General features: G+C 38.0%; 1 protein-coding gene across 2 annotated transcripts; it reads left to right on the top strand.

The window, feature by feature from the left end:
- The first annotated feature begins 4871 nt into the window (after positions 1–4871).
- otpa (orthopedia homeobox a) lies at positions 4872–10354 on the top strand. 2 transcript variants are annotated; one of them, XM_058617416.1, is made up of 3 exons: positions 4872–5016; positions 5534–5973; positions 8890–10354. In XM_058617416.1, exons 1-3 carry the CDS (start codon positions 4980–4982, stop codon positions 9409–9411), a joined length of 999 nt encoding a protein of 332 aa, XP_058473399.1. In that variant the 5' UTR covers positions 4872–4979; the 3' UTR covers positions 9412–10354. The 2 variants fall into 2 exon arrangements, with proteins under 2 accessions (XP_058473399.1, XP_058473398.1); XM_058617415.1 differs by having other exon boundaries at positions 4872–5055.
- The last annotated feature ends 7927 nt before the right edge of the window (positions 10355–18281 follow it).

Genomic DNA, 18281 nt, shown 5'->3' with positions numbered 1-18281 from the left:
GCGTGGCCCACATTTTTTCAATCACTGATCTAAAATACACAACAGGATTAAGCAGTTTTTAATTTATATAAACTGGCTACATTTGGGTCAGAGTTAATAGCCACTGGAAGTTGAGGACATTAATTATTGATATAACAATGTAAATGAGTTTCTATAGAGACCCAGGACCCACAGATAGACTGATGAAGATGTTTTGAGGTCACTAAATGAATATGTTGATTATTTCCCAGCTTTGTACTTTAAAAAAAAAATATATGCATAAAATGAATTTGGGTTTTATTTATCAGACATGTGGAAATAGTGTGTGTTACATAAAAGGCTTGAAAAACAGAAACATCAGATTATGGACACATTTGCTCCTGTCGTTCTTTTTATATTGTGAAGTTTGTCACAATAGTTTTCAATAAACTTGGGTAAACATTGCTCTAAATCATATTTAATGTATTTATAGTTCTATATGAAGAGTAAAATGTCAGGCTATAAACTTACTTAAGTAAAAGTACATACTAGAAGGTATTTTTTTTAGTATCACTCATGACTTAATTATATCTAGCTACTGAATGTTCAGACTGATATTGCATCTATAATAAAGTAGTGAACAGAAGAGGAAGAAGCACAAAAGGGTATTTTATTCATCCGTGGAAAGGAAATAAATGCATTTTTCTTTGAGCAAGTAACTGCTCTAGACGAAGTCCAGTATGTCAACATTTGAGGTATTAACAAAACATTAGTATAATGCATATATAATGTGACACTGGAGGACGTGAACGCATCACAGCTTTGTTTTATTGAATAACGAAATAACAGCCATGGTGTTTGAGGATAAACGTGTATATGAGCACATGTGTGACCATGTTTGCAAATATATATTTATATACATATGTATATATATATATATATATATATACACATACATATACATACACACACATATATGCTGCCTCCAAACTTTAAAGTGAAACAGAAGGAGAAAGAAGGACGTTGTGTGTGCAGCTTTGCAGCATCAGCATCCTTTCCTCACGTCACACACACGCACACACACACACACACACACACACACACACACACACACACACACACACACACACACACACACACTTATTATTAACTCCTAATCCCCTCCAGACTGTCGCCAAATCAGCTGCATGAAAGAAGAATTTGTTAAAGCGGAGGGAAGATCGATTGTTTTTCTCCTCAGAAATCTGGGACTGACTGAACACTCAGTGCAGACGCTGATGATCACAGTGACACAGAGCAGAAATCACCGCGGCCTGGTGGTGGTGATGGTTTGGGGACAGAAGGCATGCAGGTCGCGGGTTCGACTCCCCACCACACCGACTCTATCTGTTCGGCAGCATCCCATAATGTGCGGTAGAAACGCAGCTGACGCGCCGGCGCTGCATCACTAGGATGATTAGACTTTTTCTGTTTTCCTCCTCTCCTTTCTGTTTTTATTAAAAGTCACTGCTCATCTCCACGGCGCGTGAAAATGTCTACTTTACACTCAGATGCGCCGCATTAACTCACAGAGGCAGAATTTGTGTTTGTCTATTTTTTATTATTTGTGTCATGCATGAGATTGATGTGAGCGCGAGGACAGAGGGAGTTCAACTCTGCTCCTCGTTTAGCCCCGATTACAGCCCTTTACACGCACGCGCACCACACGCACGCACGGGTTCCTATTCTTCTTAGGACACTACATTGACTCTCCAAAGCATCATCCCTCACTTAATCATAACCCCAATTTAAATCTCAGTCCTAAACGTCCTTCTGCCTCATTAGGACCAGGTTTGGGAAAAGGTCCTAAAGAGGCAACAAATACAAGAACACACACATTAATTTTTCCTCTTAATCGTAACCATCTCGACTAAATGCCTTAACTTAACACTTACCCTAATCCTCAACCCCCAAAACCCTTTAAAATTGTGGGGATAAGAACAAATGTCCTCACTTCTTATGGTTTATTCAGTTTTTGTGTACACACACACACACACACACACACGCACACACACACACACACACACTGGCAGTTAATCAATCAGCAGGTTTAACAGTTTGTTAGTAACATTACTATTACACTATAATATAGTATATACTGTAATAAGTATATGATATATAATATAGAGCCGAAACAATTACTCATGTGTTAATTGATTACTAAATGTATCGATTTATCGGTTTGAGTAATTCTGCTTCTTAAAGGTGAATATTTTTAAGAAATCATTCAAACTGAATCTTTTTTGTGTGTGGACAAAACAAGACAAGTGAGAACATCATCATCATTTCCATGTTTGGTAATAACCAAACAACATTTTCTGACATTTTAATCGACAAGAATCCGTTATGAAAATAATATATAATATCAATAAGTATTATAATAATTACCCAACTTAACCAGTTCAGTTTTATTTGTTTGGAGCTATCATAAATTATATATAATGTGTGTGTAGGCGAAAAGAAAAAACAATAACATTTATTGCAAAAGAAAAAAAAAACACGACTCAGGAGTCAAAATATCACAAGTTAATATTTTTGCTTCTTTGGCACAATCATATATATGATGAAATATGACCTGCTGCTGCTCTGAGCTGAGTCCTTCTCTTTTTTGTTTGTTTGTTTGTTTGTTTATTTGTCTGTTTACACCTAAAAGTGTAAAGTTGTACAGAACGAATCGACTGATCCCGCAGTGTGATCAGTTATTTCAAATAATCAGATCCCCACGCGCTCGAAAAAAACCAAAACACAGTTTATAAAATAAAATATCGAAACACATAATAAAATATAAATTTTGTATCATATAATTAATTCCATTAAATACAACCTGTAGATTTACATACATACAATTAGAGAAATAAACAAACGCTGCCATGTACGGGTTACATTTGACAAAATATAAACTGAATCAACATTTCAATCCAGTTTCAAACCTCTTCATATTAAAGTGCGGCTTCTAAAAATAAAAACAACAGCAGAGCGATGCAGCCTCGACAGAGCAGAGGATGAGAATATCTCCAAAGACGCATCTTCTTCTTTTTTCTTGCCCCGCATCATGAAAAAAAAGACGCAAACATCAGCGCAAAGTCGAAATCTCCTCCTCATCCCGCGATGCGTCCGAAACAGGCGCCCGCACACAACTCCACTCTCATCCATCCCTCCCTCTCCTCCCTCCCTCCTTCCCTCCCTCCCTCTCTCCTCTCTCAGTCTGCCGCTCGTGCCACCAGATTGCAGACAAATAAAAGATGAGCAGAGGCAATTGAAGCCCGCGTGGATGAAGAAAAGAGTCCAAACGAGCCCCGGGTTCACGCTCGGACGCCTCCTTTGTGCCACTTTTTCCCCCCTTTCTCCATCTCACAATAAATAAACGTCTCGACATCTGTCTTTAAAGGTGTCTCTCTCTTTTTTTTCTTCTTCTTCTCCTAAATATTCCCCCCTACTGCCATGTGAGTGAATTTAAGCAGCTCCTTTGAAGTTTCGAAAAAACCCAGAACCAGATCTCATTCAGATTTCTGCGAAAAATTCCAAATCAGTGGCTCCTCTGTGTGTTTAAACACGGCTATGTGTTTGCCCATGTCATCCATTCAGGTGTCATGTTCCGCGCTGCCTTTCGGCTACATTCACTGTGTCCCTTTATCAAAGGCATGGCAGCCACTCGCGGCTCCATGTTAAACTCCCTCCGCTTTCCGCCGAATTAATTTGCTCACACATCATTTACACCGAGGCCCTCCCCTCCTGACAGTTGCTCCTAAATACTAGTAAATTACCTCTAATTTATACTGATCTCGCGCTGATATTTTGCAATAAAGGCGTATGGATTTGGCACTGATTACATAAAAGCCTAATGGCCTTGAAAATGAGCCTGGTTCAGGATTATATATGTAAAAATGTGCTGTTGTTTGTCTGAGTGGGAATTAAGGGTATATTATCTGAGGCGGCTTTACTTGGTCTCCAAGAGGCGTTCAAGTGTCGTAAATAGGTCGAATAATTCAATACCAGCATATATCATGATATGATTTCCTTCATTATCAGTATGACAAAGGTTGAGTATATATATATTAATGTTATAATAATGCACTGTGCAAACACACTTACTTGCAAATGAATGTTTTTTCACTGTTTATTTTCACAATAGTGACAATAAAGAGCTATTTTATTATAATTCTACTATTATTTGCCTCAGAAATGATTGTTGTTTTCTGTCCATAACGCATTTTAATACCACATTTGACGGATTTAATCAACTTTCACTTTGAAGCAAATGCCACGATATAACATTATCGCGATAAGTATCGAAATGTTTGTAAATGATGATTTTTTTTTTAAAAAGAAGAAGAAAAGTTTTGGGTCATATCACCAGCCCTGTGGGTCAATGGAGGCTGTCATTTGGTAATAATAATAATAATAATAATGTGATGGGCTGTGGTCCATATTCACGGTGTCACCAGTCTGTGTTTTTCCCTCATAACCATCCAATTCGGCCTATACTCTATATGAGCACGAGCGCGCGCAGCAGCAGCAGCAGCAGCACGCGCAATTAAACAAATATTGTGGTGATCCAACATTTCTCGAACGGGTCGAAGCTTTTTCACACAGATATTAGATCAGGTTATTTTATTGGATGTAATTTGGAGGAGAAATCAAAGCCAATTACGGGAATGAGGAGGAATGAACTTGTGGATGTGAGAGGATGGAGGAGGAGGTGGAGGAGGAGGAGGGTCTCGCGCAGCTGACACACACATACCTCAGGCTTCAGCTCTGATTGGTCCTCGTTTGGGAGAAGCTCATGGGTTCATTCCGTCGTTAAGCGCCTCCCCGTTCCTCTAAACTACATTATAATGCAACCAACCTCCCTTTTTTAACCACAAACCGAATTTGCTTTCATTTAGGCTATATATATTTCTTAAATAGGTTAAAGTCATAGAGATATTTTTTTTCTAAACTTTTCATAGTGGGAATAGCATTTCGCCCTGGAGCGGTGCGCAATGCTTTCTCACGCCGACCTCCTGGATGCTCGCCTCGGTGAGTTATCATCACCAAACTCCGGTCTTCAACTCTACTGTAAGCTGGAGTCACTTCTATAATCTTCCCTTGAAAAAAAATGTTAATAAAATCAAGCTCAGAAAATTGTTCAATTTGCTTGTTACGCGGTGTTAATGCGGCTCAAAGTGAACCAAACTGGCTTAATTCATTGGGAAAGTAATTATTATTATCATTACATTACTGCGTAATTTGATTTAACAATTTTCTGAGATATCAGTGTGATCGAATTGAGTTAAGAGTATTTAAGGAGCAGTGTGTGTGTGTGTGTGTGTGTGTGCATGCTGTGAGAGCTCCTGTTTTCATTTCTGCATTTTTGTACCTGGATGTTTTAATGCATGCGCTGCTTTGCCACAAAATATCTCGTCTATGTTGCTTGGATTTAAGAAAAAAAGCCTAACCATGTTTGTTTTCTTCCTCCTGCAGAGAAAGTTCACTGGTGGACAAAGCTCACAGCTGTGTTTCATATGTGTGTGTGTGTGTGTTTGTGTGTGTGCAGGGATGAAGGATGCAGCGGCGGAGCTGCTGGGCCACAGAGAGGCTCTGAAGTGCAGGCTCGGCGGTGGCGGTGGCGGCGGAGGAGGAGGACCTGACCCGGGACACTCCGCAGAGCTCGGCCCGGGTCCGGACGGCGTGGAGGGCACCACGATGCTCCCCGGTGATGACATCAGCAGCGGCGGAGGATCCAACAACCCGGTGCAGGCGAACAGCAAAGATCAGGAGAAGCAGCAGCAGCAACAGCAACAAAATAACAATAACAACAACAACCCGAACCAGTCTGGAGGACAACAAGCGCAGAAACAGAAGCGGCACCGAACCCGCTTCACGCCCGCGCAGCTCAACGAGCTGGAGAGGAGCTTCGCCAAGACGCACTATCCTGACATCTTCATGCGGGAGGAGCTGGCGCTGAGGATCGGACTCACAGAGTCCAGAGTCCAGGTAAGAACCATGCTCTTTTACACATTCATTCATTCATCCATTCATTCATTTATTAGTCAGCAGTGTTTCATATTCATCAATTAAAATAAACATTAAAGCGACAAACAGCGACGCTTTTGTTACACCTGACATATGATTTCCCACCAAAGCAGCAAATATAGTTCATCACAAGATTAAACAGAAAATTGTCAACAAAAAAAATCCTTTTTTTGTTCGTAATCATTATTATTATTATTATAATAACAACAACAACAATCAAATAGGTGTCATAATTAGTTTCAAAAAATAAATAAAATAAACATAAAGTAGAATGAAATAAAATTACAATTCAATAAAAAAAACACCATCTAGATTATTGTATTATTATTATTTATCACTGGAACTGAGGAAAATGCAGTAATAGTCACGTGTCACACAAAAAACATGGAAAATGTAATAGTTATTTTTATTATTATCAAATAATAGTGATTTTCTTCATCAACGCCGCTGTTTTACTGCTATAATTAAAAACGGTCAAATTAAAATACACGTGCGCACATTATAATGACATCCCAGTGTTATAACATATTTAATTTATTCCATTCACGCGCCACAGATGAAATAAATATTTTGTCAGTCAGATCGTAATATTTTGGAGAAACACAGAAGAGGAAAGTGTGACAGTTACTACGTTAATAAACATAACAATAATAATAATAATAATAATAACAACAATGATATCGTGAATATAAGGATAACGACGCACTCATTTCCAGGTGTGGTTGTGTGTGTGTGTGTGTGTGTTTGTGTGTGTGTTAACATGAGTGATTGTGTGCGGGATTTTAGGGCCACGCCTGGATTCGAACCCGCGTTACAGAGCTTTAACTTATACCAAATGTGAGACAAGTTGAGGAAAATCTTTTTTATTATTATTATTTTAACGATATAAATGTGTGTTTTATTTTGTAGCCTTAATCACACATTTCAACAATTTCCAAACTCTTGATTTCCCCTTATTTACAAAATAAATGTCGAGTTGTCTTATGATAAAAAACAACAACAAAACACTGTCTCTGCACTGTTATTCCACACATTTTAACCTGGTGACCGTGAATGCATCGTCCCATCCTGCTTTATTTTACTGTCGGTGCATGCAGTGCTGCCTTCAGGGACTTCTTCCTTCTTTTGCCCCCCCAATAACATATCAACCATATTATAGGAATCCTATCATGACACTGCTTTATAGTAATGGCAAATGTTCATTTTAATACCATAATAATCGTTATTATAAGAGCCAATCCACTTCCTATATAGTATTTACATAAAATAAGAATTAGTGTAATGATGCTCATCCGCTATCATCTCTCTCTCTCTCTCTTTCTCTCTCTCTCCCCCCCTCTCTCTCGCTCTCTCTCTCTCTCTCCCTCTCTCTCTCTCTCTCTCTCTCTCTCTCTCTATGTCTTAATGGCGGACGCTGTGTCTTTTTTCTTCTCTCTCTCTTTTTTTAACGGAATGAGAAATTGCGTTTTCGTTCCTTTTGAAGTGTAATGCGTTTTCAGGCCGGATTTCACGGCTGCATGGCCACGCGAGATGCAGGGGGGAGAGAGAGAGAGAGAGAGAAAGAGAAAGAGAGAGAGTGTGGGAGAGTCCCGCTCTTATTACCGCGCCCCCACTTTCTCAACCAAATCTCCACATTAATCATAGACGCCGCTTACAAGCAAAGCCATACACTCCTCTACACACACACACACACACACACACACACACACAGCAGCAGCAGCAGCAGCTCAAGGACTCAGCGAATAAAGTGTGTTTGCCAGCGAGGCCTATTTGTCAGAGCAGAAACATGATCTTTATTACGACAGCACACACACACACACACACACACACACACACACGCGCGCGCGCCTTTACTACAGCTCCATCCACATCACTGTGGTGGTGCTGCCTTCAAATGACGAGGGAAAAAATGGGAAAAATATTAATGTGATCCATTTGAAACCAATTTATTATGTCATTTTATTGAATATTTCGAACATCTACTGTGTTCACTGAGTTAAAGGAGGGAATTAGATCTTTTAAAATAGATGTTGAATATGATGTAGGCCAAGCATCCTGTTAGGATGATTTAAATAGTGACGACACTGATGATTACAACCCATAAGAGAAAAAAAATATTATTTAGTTTTTAATTAATACTTTTTTCTTGGCTTCAATCACTAAATTAACTTCAATTATACATCAACATGTTTATTTCAATAGATATATTATTATTGTTTTATTTTCTAACCCTTTAATTCAGTGATTTAATCGGCACGTGACTTCTAATGAGAAGTAAGAGATAAATATGGTGAAACAAGATAAAATAAAACAAAACCAGGCAGAACAAACAAGGACATTTAACCAAAAACGGACAACAATCAAAACAAACAAACTAAAAAAAAGAAATTCTCAAAAAGCTTTTTACTAAACATAAAATAATAGTTTCCCCCATACAGTTATTTGTTTATATTTAATTCTATTTAATTTACATCCATCTACATTCATTTTTAGTGTGACATTATTATACATATATTATAATATAATGTATTATATAAACTATTACGTTTAAGTTTTCAGTGTTACGAAACAGGTGATAATAATAAACAAACTAAACTAAATATGATATTAATGTATTTATTTGTTGTTATTAACAGAAAAGAGTGCATTTTCATGTTCATGTGGAAAATACAAACACGTGAGAGGGGGTTTGTGTTGTTGTTTTTTCTCCACTCCTGCGTGGATGTGATTTATTATTGTGGTCGTTGTTATCATGACGATCACAGCCTGATGTCATAACCTTTTTATGTGACTGCGTGACCCGTCAGTGCATCCATTACACCTGCTCACCCCTCTCTCTCTCTCCCTCTCCCTCTGTCTCTCTCCCCCTCTCTCCAGGTCTGGTTCCAGAACCGTCGCGCCAAATGGAAGAAGCGCAAGAAGACCACCAATGTGTTCCGCTCGCCGGGGACGCTGCTGCCGACGCACCACGGTCTGCCCCAGTTCCAGTCCGCCGCGGCGGCAGCGGCGGCCATGGGCGACAGCCTCTGCTCTTTCCACGCCAACGACACCCGCTGGGCCACGGCGGGGATGCCCGGCGTGTCTCAGCTGCAGCTGCCGCCGTCGCTGGGCCGCCAGCAGGCCATGGCACAGTCTCTGTCCCAGTGCAGCCTCGGCGCGGGGCCTCCGCCGAACTCCATGGGTCTGTCCAACATGTCGTCCAACGGCTCCGGGCTGCAGTCCCACCTCTACCAGCCCACTTTCCCCGGGATGGTTCAGGCCTCCTTATCCGGCCCTTCCAACGTGACCGGCTCGCCTCAGCTGTGTAGCTCCCCGGACAGTGACATGTGGAGAGGGACAAGCATCGCGTCGCTGCGCCGCAAAGCGCTGGAGCACACAGTTTCCATGAGTTTCACCTAGTGCGAAGAAGAGCAGAAGAGATTTTTTTTCCCTTGTTTGTTGTTGTTTTTCCTCCTTCTGCATTCGCTCCTTCTTACCTTGTCCATCCGCCGGGAAAACTACACCCAGGATACCTGTCCTCATGAGCGCGCAGCGGCGCACCTGGCGCTACTTTTTCTCCCACATCAAAGACACAAAGAGGGGAAAACTGAAGCTTGAGGGCTGCTTCTGCTATGAGCTATAATTTATAATTTCGCATGTATATGACGACTATTTATTTGTCCATTTAAATGAATTCCTCGCCTTTGCTATTTATTTATTATTTTTTATGTATTTATTTATTTATTTGGCCCTCGCTGTTGCTGTTGCAGGGCAGACTTTTTTGCTTATTGGCGACTCGACGACTTATGAAGACAAAAAAAATGTCTTGTGGATATACTTTGAAACACAAAACTATATAGGTGACACCTTTTTTGTTTTTCTTTATTTCTCAAACCTGCTGCACAGCATGCAACTGTGAAGGGGCCAAAAAGACACAAAAGACACCTACGTTTAAAGAAAAAGAAAGAAAAGAAAAGAATGAGCACATGAGAGATTCACCAGGAGAGAAGGGAAGATGGAGGAGCCTGAAAGTGGGACTTGACTGCATGTGCTGTCCAGGGGAGAAAAAAATAAACGATTAAATAAAAAAAAATAATAAGGGAAATTCTACAAACTAAGACATGGAAACTGACTCTAACTATAATCTGTTATATAGGATGTTTTGTGTAGGGGAAGCACTCTTGTTCCCATTTGGTCAGTTTGTGATACATTCTGTTCCCAGGATTATGTCTGTGCTTATTATGATTATCAAATATGACTTTTCTTAAATGTTTGAGCCATTTTCTCTTTTTTTTGTTCCTTACATGGACATGTTTATATCAATTAAGTGTAAATGGTCAAATAAAAATCATTTTCAATTATGGCACCGTGGTGAATCAAACCTCTTTTTCTTGCTCGAGTTAAAAGTGTAATATCAAATAATAATAAAAAAAAAGAGTTTGTGTCCATCTTCAGCACCCCCAAAACATCCGTGTTGCACGTCCCAGATTCACCATATCATTCAGTTTGATGAAACGAGATTATGAATATCAAATTTCAAATTTGCATATCTGTGGTTAATATCCATCATGGAGTTCACCATCCAATCTTCTGTCCAATCTTGTGTCAGATGGAGGCTGTGAGTGATCTCGCCCCACATTATAGCTGCAGACACAGAAAAACAAAATTAAAATGCACGCCGTCTCACAGATCACATGAAATATGAGCGTTATAATTATTGTATTGTCATTTTTCTTTCTTTCCCCTTAACCCTTTTATTCATACGACTTTTGTCTGTGTATAAAAGCATCTTTGAAATACAAACCAATGGCCATTTTGGGAAGGTAAAGTCGCATTTACTCAATTTTGTACAATTTGTACTTCACTTGATACTTGAAACAATGTTTATTACATCTTACAGTTATAGATACATGTGTTTTTTAAATTAAAAACATGATTTAAATTAAGTACAAGAAACAACCCAACATTATACAAATATGGTCCAGATGAGCTTCTTGTTAAAGCATCAGTTTAAGATGAATTTAAACCTAACAATTCTACATTAGGAGAGTAAAGATGTAAGCACATTTGGCTGATAGGTCCTGATTTTTCAAATAAAATACCTAATAATACCTCATTAGGACCTGGTTTTGGTCCAGCTCAGTGTATATACCAGAAAAGGTCTAAAAAAAGGAAACAACCACCCTTAAAAAGGCTGATTTAAACATATAAGACTGTATTCCCGCCTTTTTGTTTAAAATGAGAAAATAATGATGCATATTTGCAGTGGTTGTGAACCTTGCACGACTCTGCTTTAATTAGCATTCACACATTAAGGTAAAAAATAAACATTACTGCACACTTTAACAAAGCTGTATGTGTGCATAAGTACATTTGAACTGTATGTATATTAATGTACAGTGTTTATAAGATGTAGTTTGTGTTATTAAAACAATGTCTTACTGTGTTTTTATTCATTATATCTGATGATTCAGCAGCCTCCATTGTCAGTGGCCACATGGGCTGGATGCATTATTAAACACAAACATCTGCTTACAATGTGGAATAAAGCATATATGGGATTAATGCTAATATATGTGGAAAATGACTTTTCCACAGATGTGATCACATCCAGGATCATGAAGAAAACACCTGTGCATTCTGCTGCTCAGGGTCGGCCCCAAGCCTTTATGGAGCCCTAACTAAGCTAAATTTAGTTTTGGGGGCCCTTTATCAACGCCATGTTATTACCTTTATATTAGCTTTGATCTTAAATGGTTGCAATCTCAGAAGAACGGTCTTGTGTTGATTTTCACTTCGTATTCAAAATTGCAGAATACTAAGAGGTGAATATGGTGCCAGCGTACGAAAAAGTAACAAAATAAAACAATAGACAGTGTGTTTATTGTAACCAGGACAATGCCTTTACTAGTTTTTATTAAACAACAACAACAAAAATGACTAAATTAACTAACTAATACTTAATAAATAAAGAGAAACTGTAACAAGATAACAAAAGGGTTTAGGAACCATTGTCTGAAATGTGCAAAGGACTCACCGTTATTGTCATGCACATACAATAAAGTAAAATAAAAAAAAACAAGATAATGAAATGCTCTAGGGGGCCCCCTGGTGGTCAGTGGGGCCGCAAACAGACGCTTATGCCTTGGGTCGGCGGAAATGTTCCAAGAGAATCTACATGCTGTGTTGACTTTCATTCAAAAAGCAAAAAGAGGTACACATTTTCTTTAATTTAATATCCATTATTCAAGAACTGATTTACCAAACTCAACCAGATCTGCTTTCCTGATTCTTGTGCCTCATTGTTTTGGTTTTAGATCAGGATCTCCTGGTTCAGGATCTGAAGCTTACAGCATTTACTGTAAGTTTTAATCCTCACACCACCTCTGCTCAGCTGCACAAATAGATACATTATATTATATTATATTATATAAAATCATAATGTGATAATAACGAGGCACTTTTACTGATGGAAGTGATTGATGCACTCTCTCTTTTTAGGTTTTAGCTTTTATTTATCATCTATTATAGGTATTGTATATTTATTTCGACTGGAACTGAGTAACAGTTTTTCATTCACACGCTGAATGACAATAAAGTGAACCTTGAACATTGATAATTATTCACAAGGGCGGGGAAACATGGTTTAAACTGGAATGTATTGGCTCCTGTGAGAGATTCATCAGCTCTGACCTTTAGAGAGATACAAACAGGGAGAGATTTGTGATGGAAAAAAGAAGAGATAAAAGCTTTTTTTTTTTGCTCTAATGCCACAGCTGCCATCACAGAAAATGAAGTCAGTGTTGCCTGGTTGCAGTTTGTAAGGTTGGCTCAGCTGCATCAGTGTCAAACACCACAGTGCCTGTTTGTGCAGATGTGTCTTTTAGCGATGCTTTTCAAGCCAAGTTAAAACCCTTCTCTTACTTCATATGAATACATTTATTTATTACACTTAAAGCATTAGAGTATCCGCTCTTTGATATTGACTTTCACGATAGGTAACAGGTGGACATTGAGAGTTGAAGTGAAGCAGTGGAGAATTATCACATGATGGGAGGAGACAATAGTGCAACAATAATGGACTGTAAGAACATTATAGGTGTTAAATATCCCATGACATCCCATGTTAAACTAACATCTGAAATACATACGCTCACTTTTCTAATTTTCTGGTCGAGATGTTTTTGAGAACAGTCGTGAGGCTTTTTAGTTTTGAGCTTTGCTGGTGGTGGGTGGCATGAATGACCAAGACTTAGGAAAAAAGATTATTAATGAGTAATTGTTAAGTTTATTAATCTCCGATGACATATTTGGTCATTTTATGACCCCATACAGCCCAGCACAGCGTACTTACGCTGCCACTTTACAAACTGCCGTAGATCCATCCACTACGTCAGTAAACAGTGGCAGCAACAAAGGCTGAGCTAAACAAATTGGAGAGCAAAAACTAAAAGAAAAGGAGAATTTCTTACCAAACTCCCCCTGTATTTTGCAGCCCTGCAAAGTGGAATGAGGTCAGAAAACATAATATTGGTTTGTATGAGGTAACGGGAAGTGAAGTGTTTGCTCATTTATCAGCAAGCTTGGTGAAGCTATTTAACCCAGCAGCCTAGCAGGGAGAATCTAAATGAGAGATTTTGCTGAATTTATGTTCATATAAGTATTTTATCAGTGGAAAAGGAAAGTTTGTGACTTGTCATTACTTCACTAGCTACACTATACTTAACACTAGCTTACTAGTAAGTAAGTACATTTTATTTATATAGCACCTTTCACAGATCTAAAATCACAAAGTGCTTCACAATGAAAATTATATAATAAAATAATAAAAACAACCAAAGTACAAAACACAATACAATACATAAAAGTAGACAATCATTTACAAACCGTGTTCAACTAAAAGCTTGTTTAAAAGGAGTTTTTTAAATCCCTTTCTAAAAGAGTGGTCACATGTTACGTAGCGCAATGTGAATGGTAACACATTACAACGTGTAGGAAATGAAATCAGCCTCAGCCTCAACTCTTAAAGACTCACCTCTTCTCCTTGGCCTTCACCTCAGGATAAAAACAGTCAACCCAGACACTTCTATGTAGTTTTTTTTACCATTTTAATATTCTTTTATGTCACTATTTTACTGTTTTACTTATATTTTTGTATTGATTTTATGTTTTATACCTTTTATGTTGCTGTGCCTTTAACTCTGTAAAGCACTTTGGTCAAATGTGCTCTAGGTATAAAGTTGACTTGACTTGGAAGGAATGGTCTCTGCTAGGACTTGAGGTATGAGGGTAAATCTGAGACACATGTCACATGAAGGCATCTAAAAATAAGAAGTAGATCCTATGAAGTAACTGTAAATCACAGGTCATTATAAATATAATGTGTTGAAATGAAACTGTACAAAAGCCTGGTCAATCAAGTATATCTGTTCTGCTTTAGAATCAAACCTAATATTCTTTTTTTTTTTTGATACTCCTCCTCATGATCTAGAAATAGCAGAATCTCTCCCGTCAAATCTGCTGCAGAGTTAAAGTTAATGATGCTTCAAACTGAGATCAAACTGCTCAGGAGTACAAAAGTCGTCTCACGAGCACACATTTAATTACTAAAGCTACATTTAAAAATTAAAAAAAAAAAGAAAAATGAGATACATTTTGTGAGAATAAGCTGTTAGACAATTAGGCGCCTGCTGTGCTGTGAATCTGTACTGTCAGTGTGTCACACAGTGAGTGTTATAGTAGATTATCTGATATTTGGAAGCCTTTTTAGTCTTATTTCAGTATGTTTGCTTCACATCTTGTCTTTGCAGTCAGTTTAAATCATATCCTTCTTTTTTTTAATCCATTAGAGATGTTTTGTAAAAGACACCACGTCATCAAAGCCGTGTCAAAGTCCAAAAGTACCAGAAGTAGCTGTACGAGCCGATTTCCATCGTAAAGCTTCACAAGCACAACTCTATTTTACATTTGAACTTCTTGATCATCTCATTTTGTGACAGTTTAAAGGTTCGGGGTTGTCATCAGGTGCATGTTATTATGCTGTATCTGTAAAAGGACAAAAGTTTACTCTGTAAAATAAGATTTATTCTCAAAGTAGTGCAATCATCCATCTATTTTCTACCGCTTTATCCTCCACATGAGGGTCGTTTGACCTTAAAGCCAGTATGTTATGGAAATACTGTACAATGATATGTGTTAAATTTGAATATCTTGCATATTAACAAAGGATGTTTTTTGTTTTTTTCCCTTTGACGTTTTGTCATTTGCTCGTTTGTCTAACAACAGGATTAATTGGGATAAAGGGGCAGAATAAATAAGATTCTTCTTCTTTCTGCTCCTTTTCATTCAAAATCTGAACAATTTTGTGTTTATATACACAATTGATTTTTGTGTTTTTTATTTGAAATAAACTAAAGTTTTAAATAAATAGTTTAGAAAATAAAAATAAAAACGAAACTAAAAGATCTCAGCAGGGTAAACAGAGACAAACAACCATTCACTCACACACCCAGACCTATGGTCAATGCAGAGTGTCCAATTAACCTCTGGGATGTTTGAATGTGTTGATAATCAAAGAAGAAGCTATCAACGAGGCGGGAAAGCACAGAGATAAAGATTTCTGTGCAGCCTGTCAACAGACGTGAAATTATATTACATAAATGTAATAATTTGTTTCACTATCACACGGGTTAACTAGTTTGTGAAAACGGGCAACCTATTTCTCATTGGGTAATTTGTCATGCGCTGACGAGGTACAGCCAATCAGTGACCCTGCTGTTGGCGGGATCGCTCTCCCAGAATGCTGTGCAGCGAGTGTGTCGCGGAAAATGTGGGAGCGAGCCAATGTTTACCTCCTATTTATTCCACACAAATAAATGAAATCAGTCAATAAACCATCCAAGGGTGAATATGGCTCTCTCTGTCCCGGATTATGAATGAGAGCTCATTAATTTTCCTGGGCGTGTGTGTGTGTGTGTGTGTGTGTGTGTGTGTGTGTGTGTGTGTGTGTGAGAGAGAGATAGAGAGCGAGAGAGAGAGAGAGAGAGTGTGTGTGTGTGTGTGTTGTGTTGTGTTGTGCATGTATGTGTTTGTGTCCACATGTTTCCAGATGTGTATAAGAGGGGAACATCTGTGAATTTATATTTATGAATATAAATGTAGCTTCTGTATTAGAATTATCACACTCCCTATTTTTTGTAATAACCAATACTACTACCACTACTCCTACTACTACTACTACTACTACCACCACTATTACTACGACTACTATTACCACTACTACTACTACTACTACCACTACGACTACTATTACCACTACTACTACTATTACTACTGCACATCAGTCACTTTATCCTTGTGCCAGAACTGCAACACATACCCAGTGTAAATGATGTGTATTTTTAAAAACAGCGTCTTCATGTTTCATGGACTGTTGTCATAGCCTCTCATTTGTTTTTGGCTGAACTGAGGACGGTGGACTTTGTTGCTCATCTTTTGTTTTGAGGCAGAAAAATTATTTTGACCAATAGTGAGATGGCCTGTGCAGTTAGTAACTGCAACAAAAACAGTTTAAATGTACACATGAACACATTAGAATTGTTTCAAGATAGACTTAAAAATGTGTCCTTGCCCTTTTAGTTCTCAGTTCTCATGAACATGAACATTAAATAACTCTAAGCTAATATTATTGTTAATATTTATTTTATTTTTTTTAAATGTGGCTGAAAATGATTCTTTAAGTTCATGTTTCCATTTATTTTGTTAAAACCACCTCAGGGAAATGAAAGGAAAATGAATTTTGATGTGAATTTGGGTCACATAGGCTTGCATTACTGATAAAACCAAATCTAATGCTTAAGGTAGAGACATGTTGGAGGCTTTGAATCCAAATTCATGAGGGTTTTAATTCCATTTGACAGCCAGAGTCTAGGAGTGTCTCTGTGATTGTTATTCCAGATGGTGGCGAGAAAATCCCATTTGAAGGTTTTATTAATTTTCGTTAAAAAGTGGAAGGGGTTCGCCGAACGCTGTCTTTGCCGTCTCACTGTCACGAGGCTGACTGACACCTCGCTGCTCCCTCCATTTGTCATTGTTTGAAAAGGTCTTAATTGTATTACATGCAAATGAAGAGATTTGATTTTTGCCCATTATCTATTCATAAGAGAAAATGAACAGGACATTAGCGGGTCAGCAAATGAGGGAGGGAGAGAGGGAGGGAGAGAGGGAGGAGAGGGAGGGGAGACAGACAGTGATGATCAGACAGTGAGGGTTATTTCTTCATCGCTGCTTGCGTGATGGCGTCTACATTTTTGGGGCTGCACGAAAAACACAGTCCTGCCATTCGCATGTCTATACTGCGTGAGTGTGTATGTGATAGGTCAAGGTTCATAATTAACCTACGATGACTGAAACACAGCAATTACAGTCAAATGCATGTGACAAATCAAAGTGACACAGGCTCGAATCCACTCAGTCATCCTCGCTGGTGGATCAGCATCTTCCCCCATGATCATGTGTTATGTATACAGTATATACAGTATATGATGTATATACATATTGGTTGTGGGACATTTATTTTGGAGGTTTTATTTAAGTTTTAAATGCACATGCACAAAATGAAGCTGAGATTCATTTATCCAACATACATTATATTGTGCATTAGGTCGTAGTTGTGTGTTGTCTTTTAAAAAGCAGTGGGTTCCCCATGTGAAAAGTTTGGGAATCATAGTTGAGTTTTGTAAAAATCTAATTTTCTGTGGACATATTTCTTGAAATAAAGTAATGAAGTGGACTTAGTAGAGATCTAAACACTGCTATACTTATAAAGCCAGAGAGTCATGTGGAGCTGATCGGCTTAATTGTGTGAACTCATTAGACAATGGTTTGAATGTCATGGATATTTCTTTAGATTTCAAAGTTATGGAACGGTGTATGCTTCACAATAACAACATGATTTACGATGCATTTGTGATCTATTAATATCAAAGACAGAGGAATAATCGAAAATTAAGTAAATAATAATGTAGACAACCGTAATTAAAACAAGCTTAATATATATATATATATACATACTGTATATACATATGTGTGTGTGATTTTATGTGGATTGTAATACATTTAATTATATGATAATTGCATCAAAATGTCTTATTATTACTATGATGAAAATATTTCTGTCTATTCTGTTTATATTCTATCCCCTCGCTGGCAGCTGCGCCTCAGCCACATGCGCTTAAAGGAAGAGTAGTTTGTGAGCCCTGTTTTCATTTGAACATGATATTATTATATTA

This window comes from Solea solea, chromosome 19 (genome assembly GCF_958295425.1).
Source record: "Solea solea chromosome 19, fSolSol10.1, whole genome shotgun sequence".
In the NCBI taxonomy this organism is placed as follows: Eukaryota; Metazoa; Chordata; class Actinopteri; order Pleuronectiformes; family Soleidae; genus Solea; species Solea solea.
This window is presented reverse-complemented; position numbering and strand designations above follow the sequence as displayed.

Bases quoted from the DNA above. Each gene is read 5' to 3' on its own strand.
- otpa (XM_058617415.1), top strand. From the start codon at position 4,980: ATGCTTTCTCACGCCGACCTCCTGGATGCTCGCCTCGGTGAGTTATCA. The intron at 5,056-5,533 runs GTAAGCTGGAGT...GTGTGTGTGCAG, and splicing joins CTCCGGTCTTCAACTCTACT to GGATGAAGGATGCAGCGGCG. The intron at 5,974-8,889 runs GTAAGAACCATG...CCCTCTCTCCAG, and splicing joins TCACAGAGTCCAGAGTCCAG to GTCTGGTTCCAGAACCGTCG.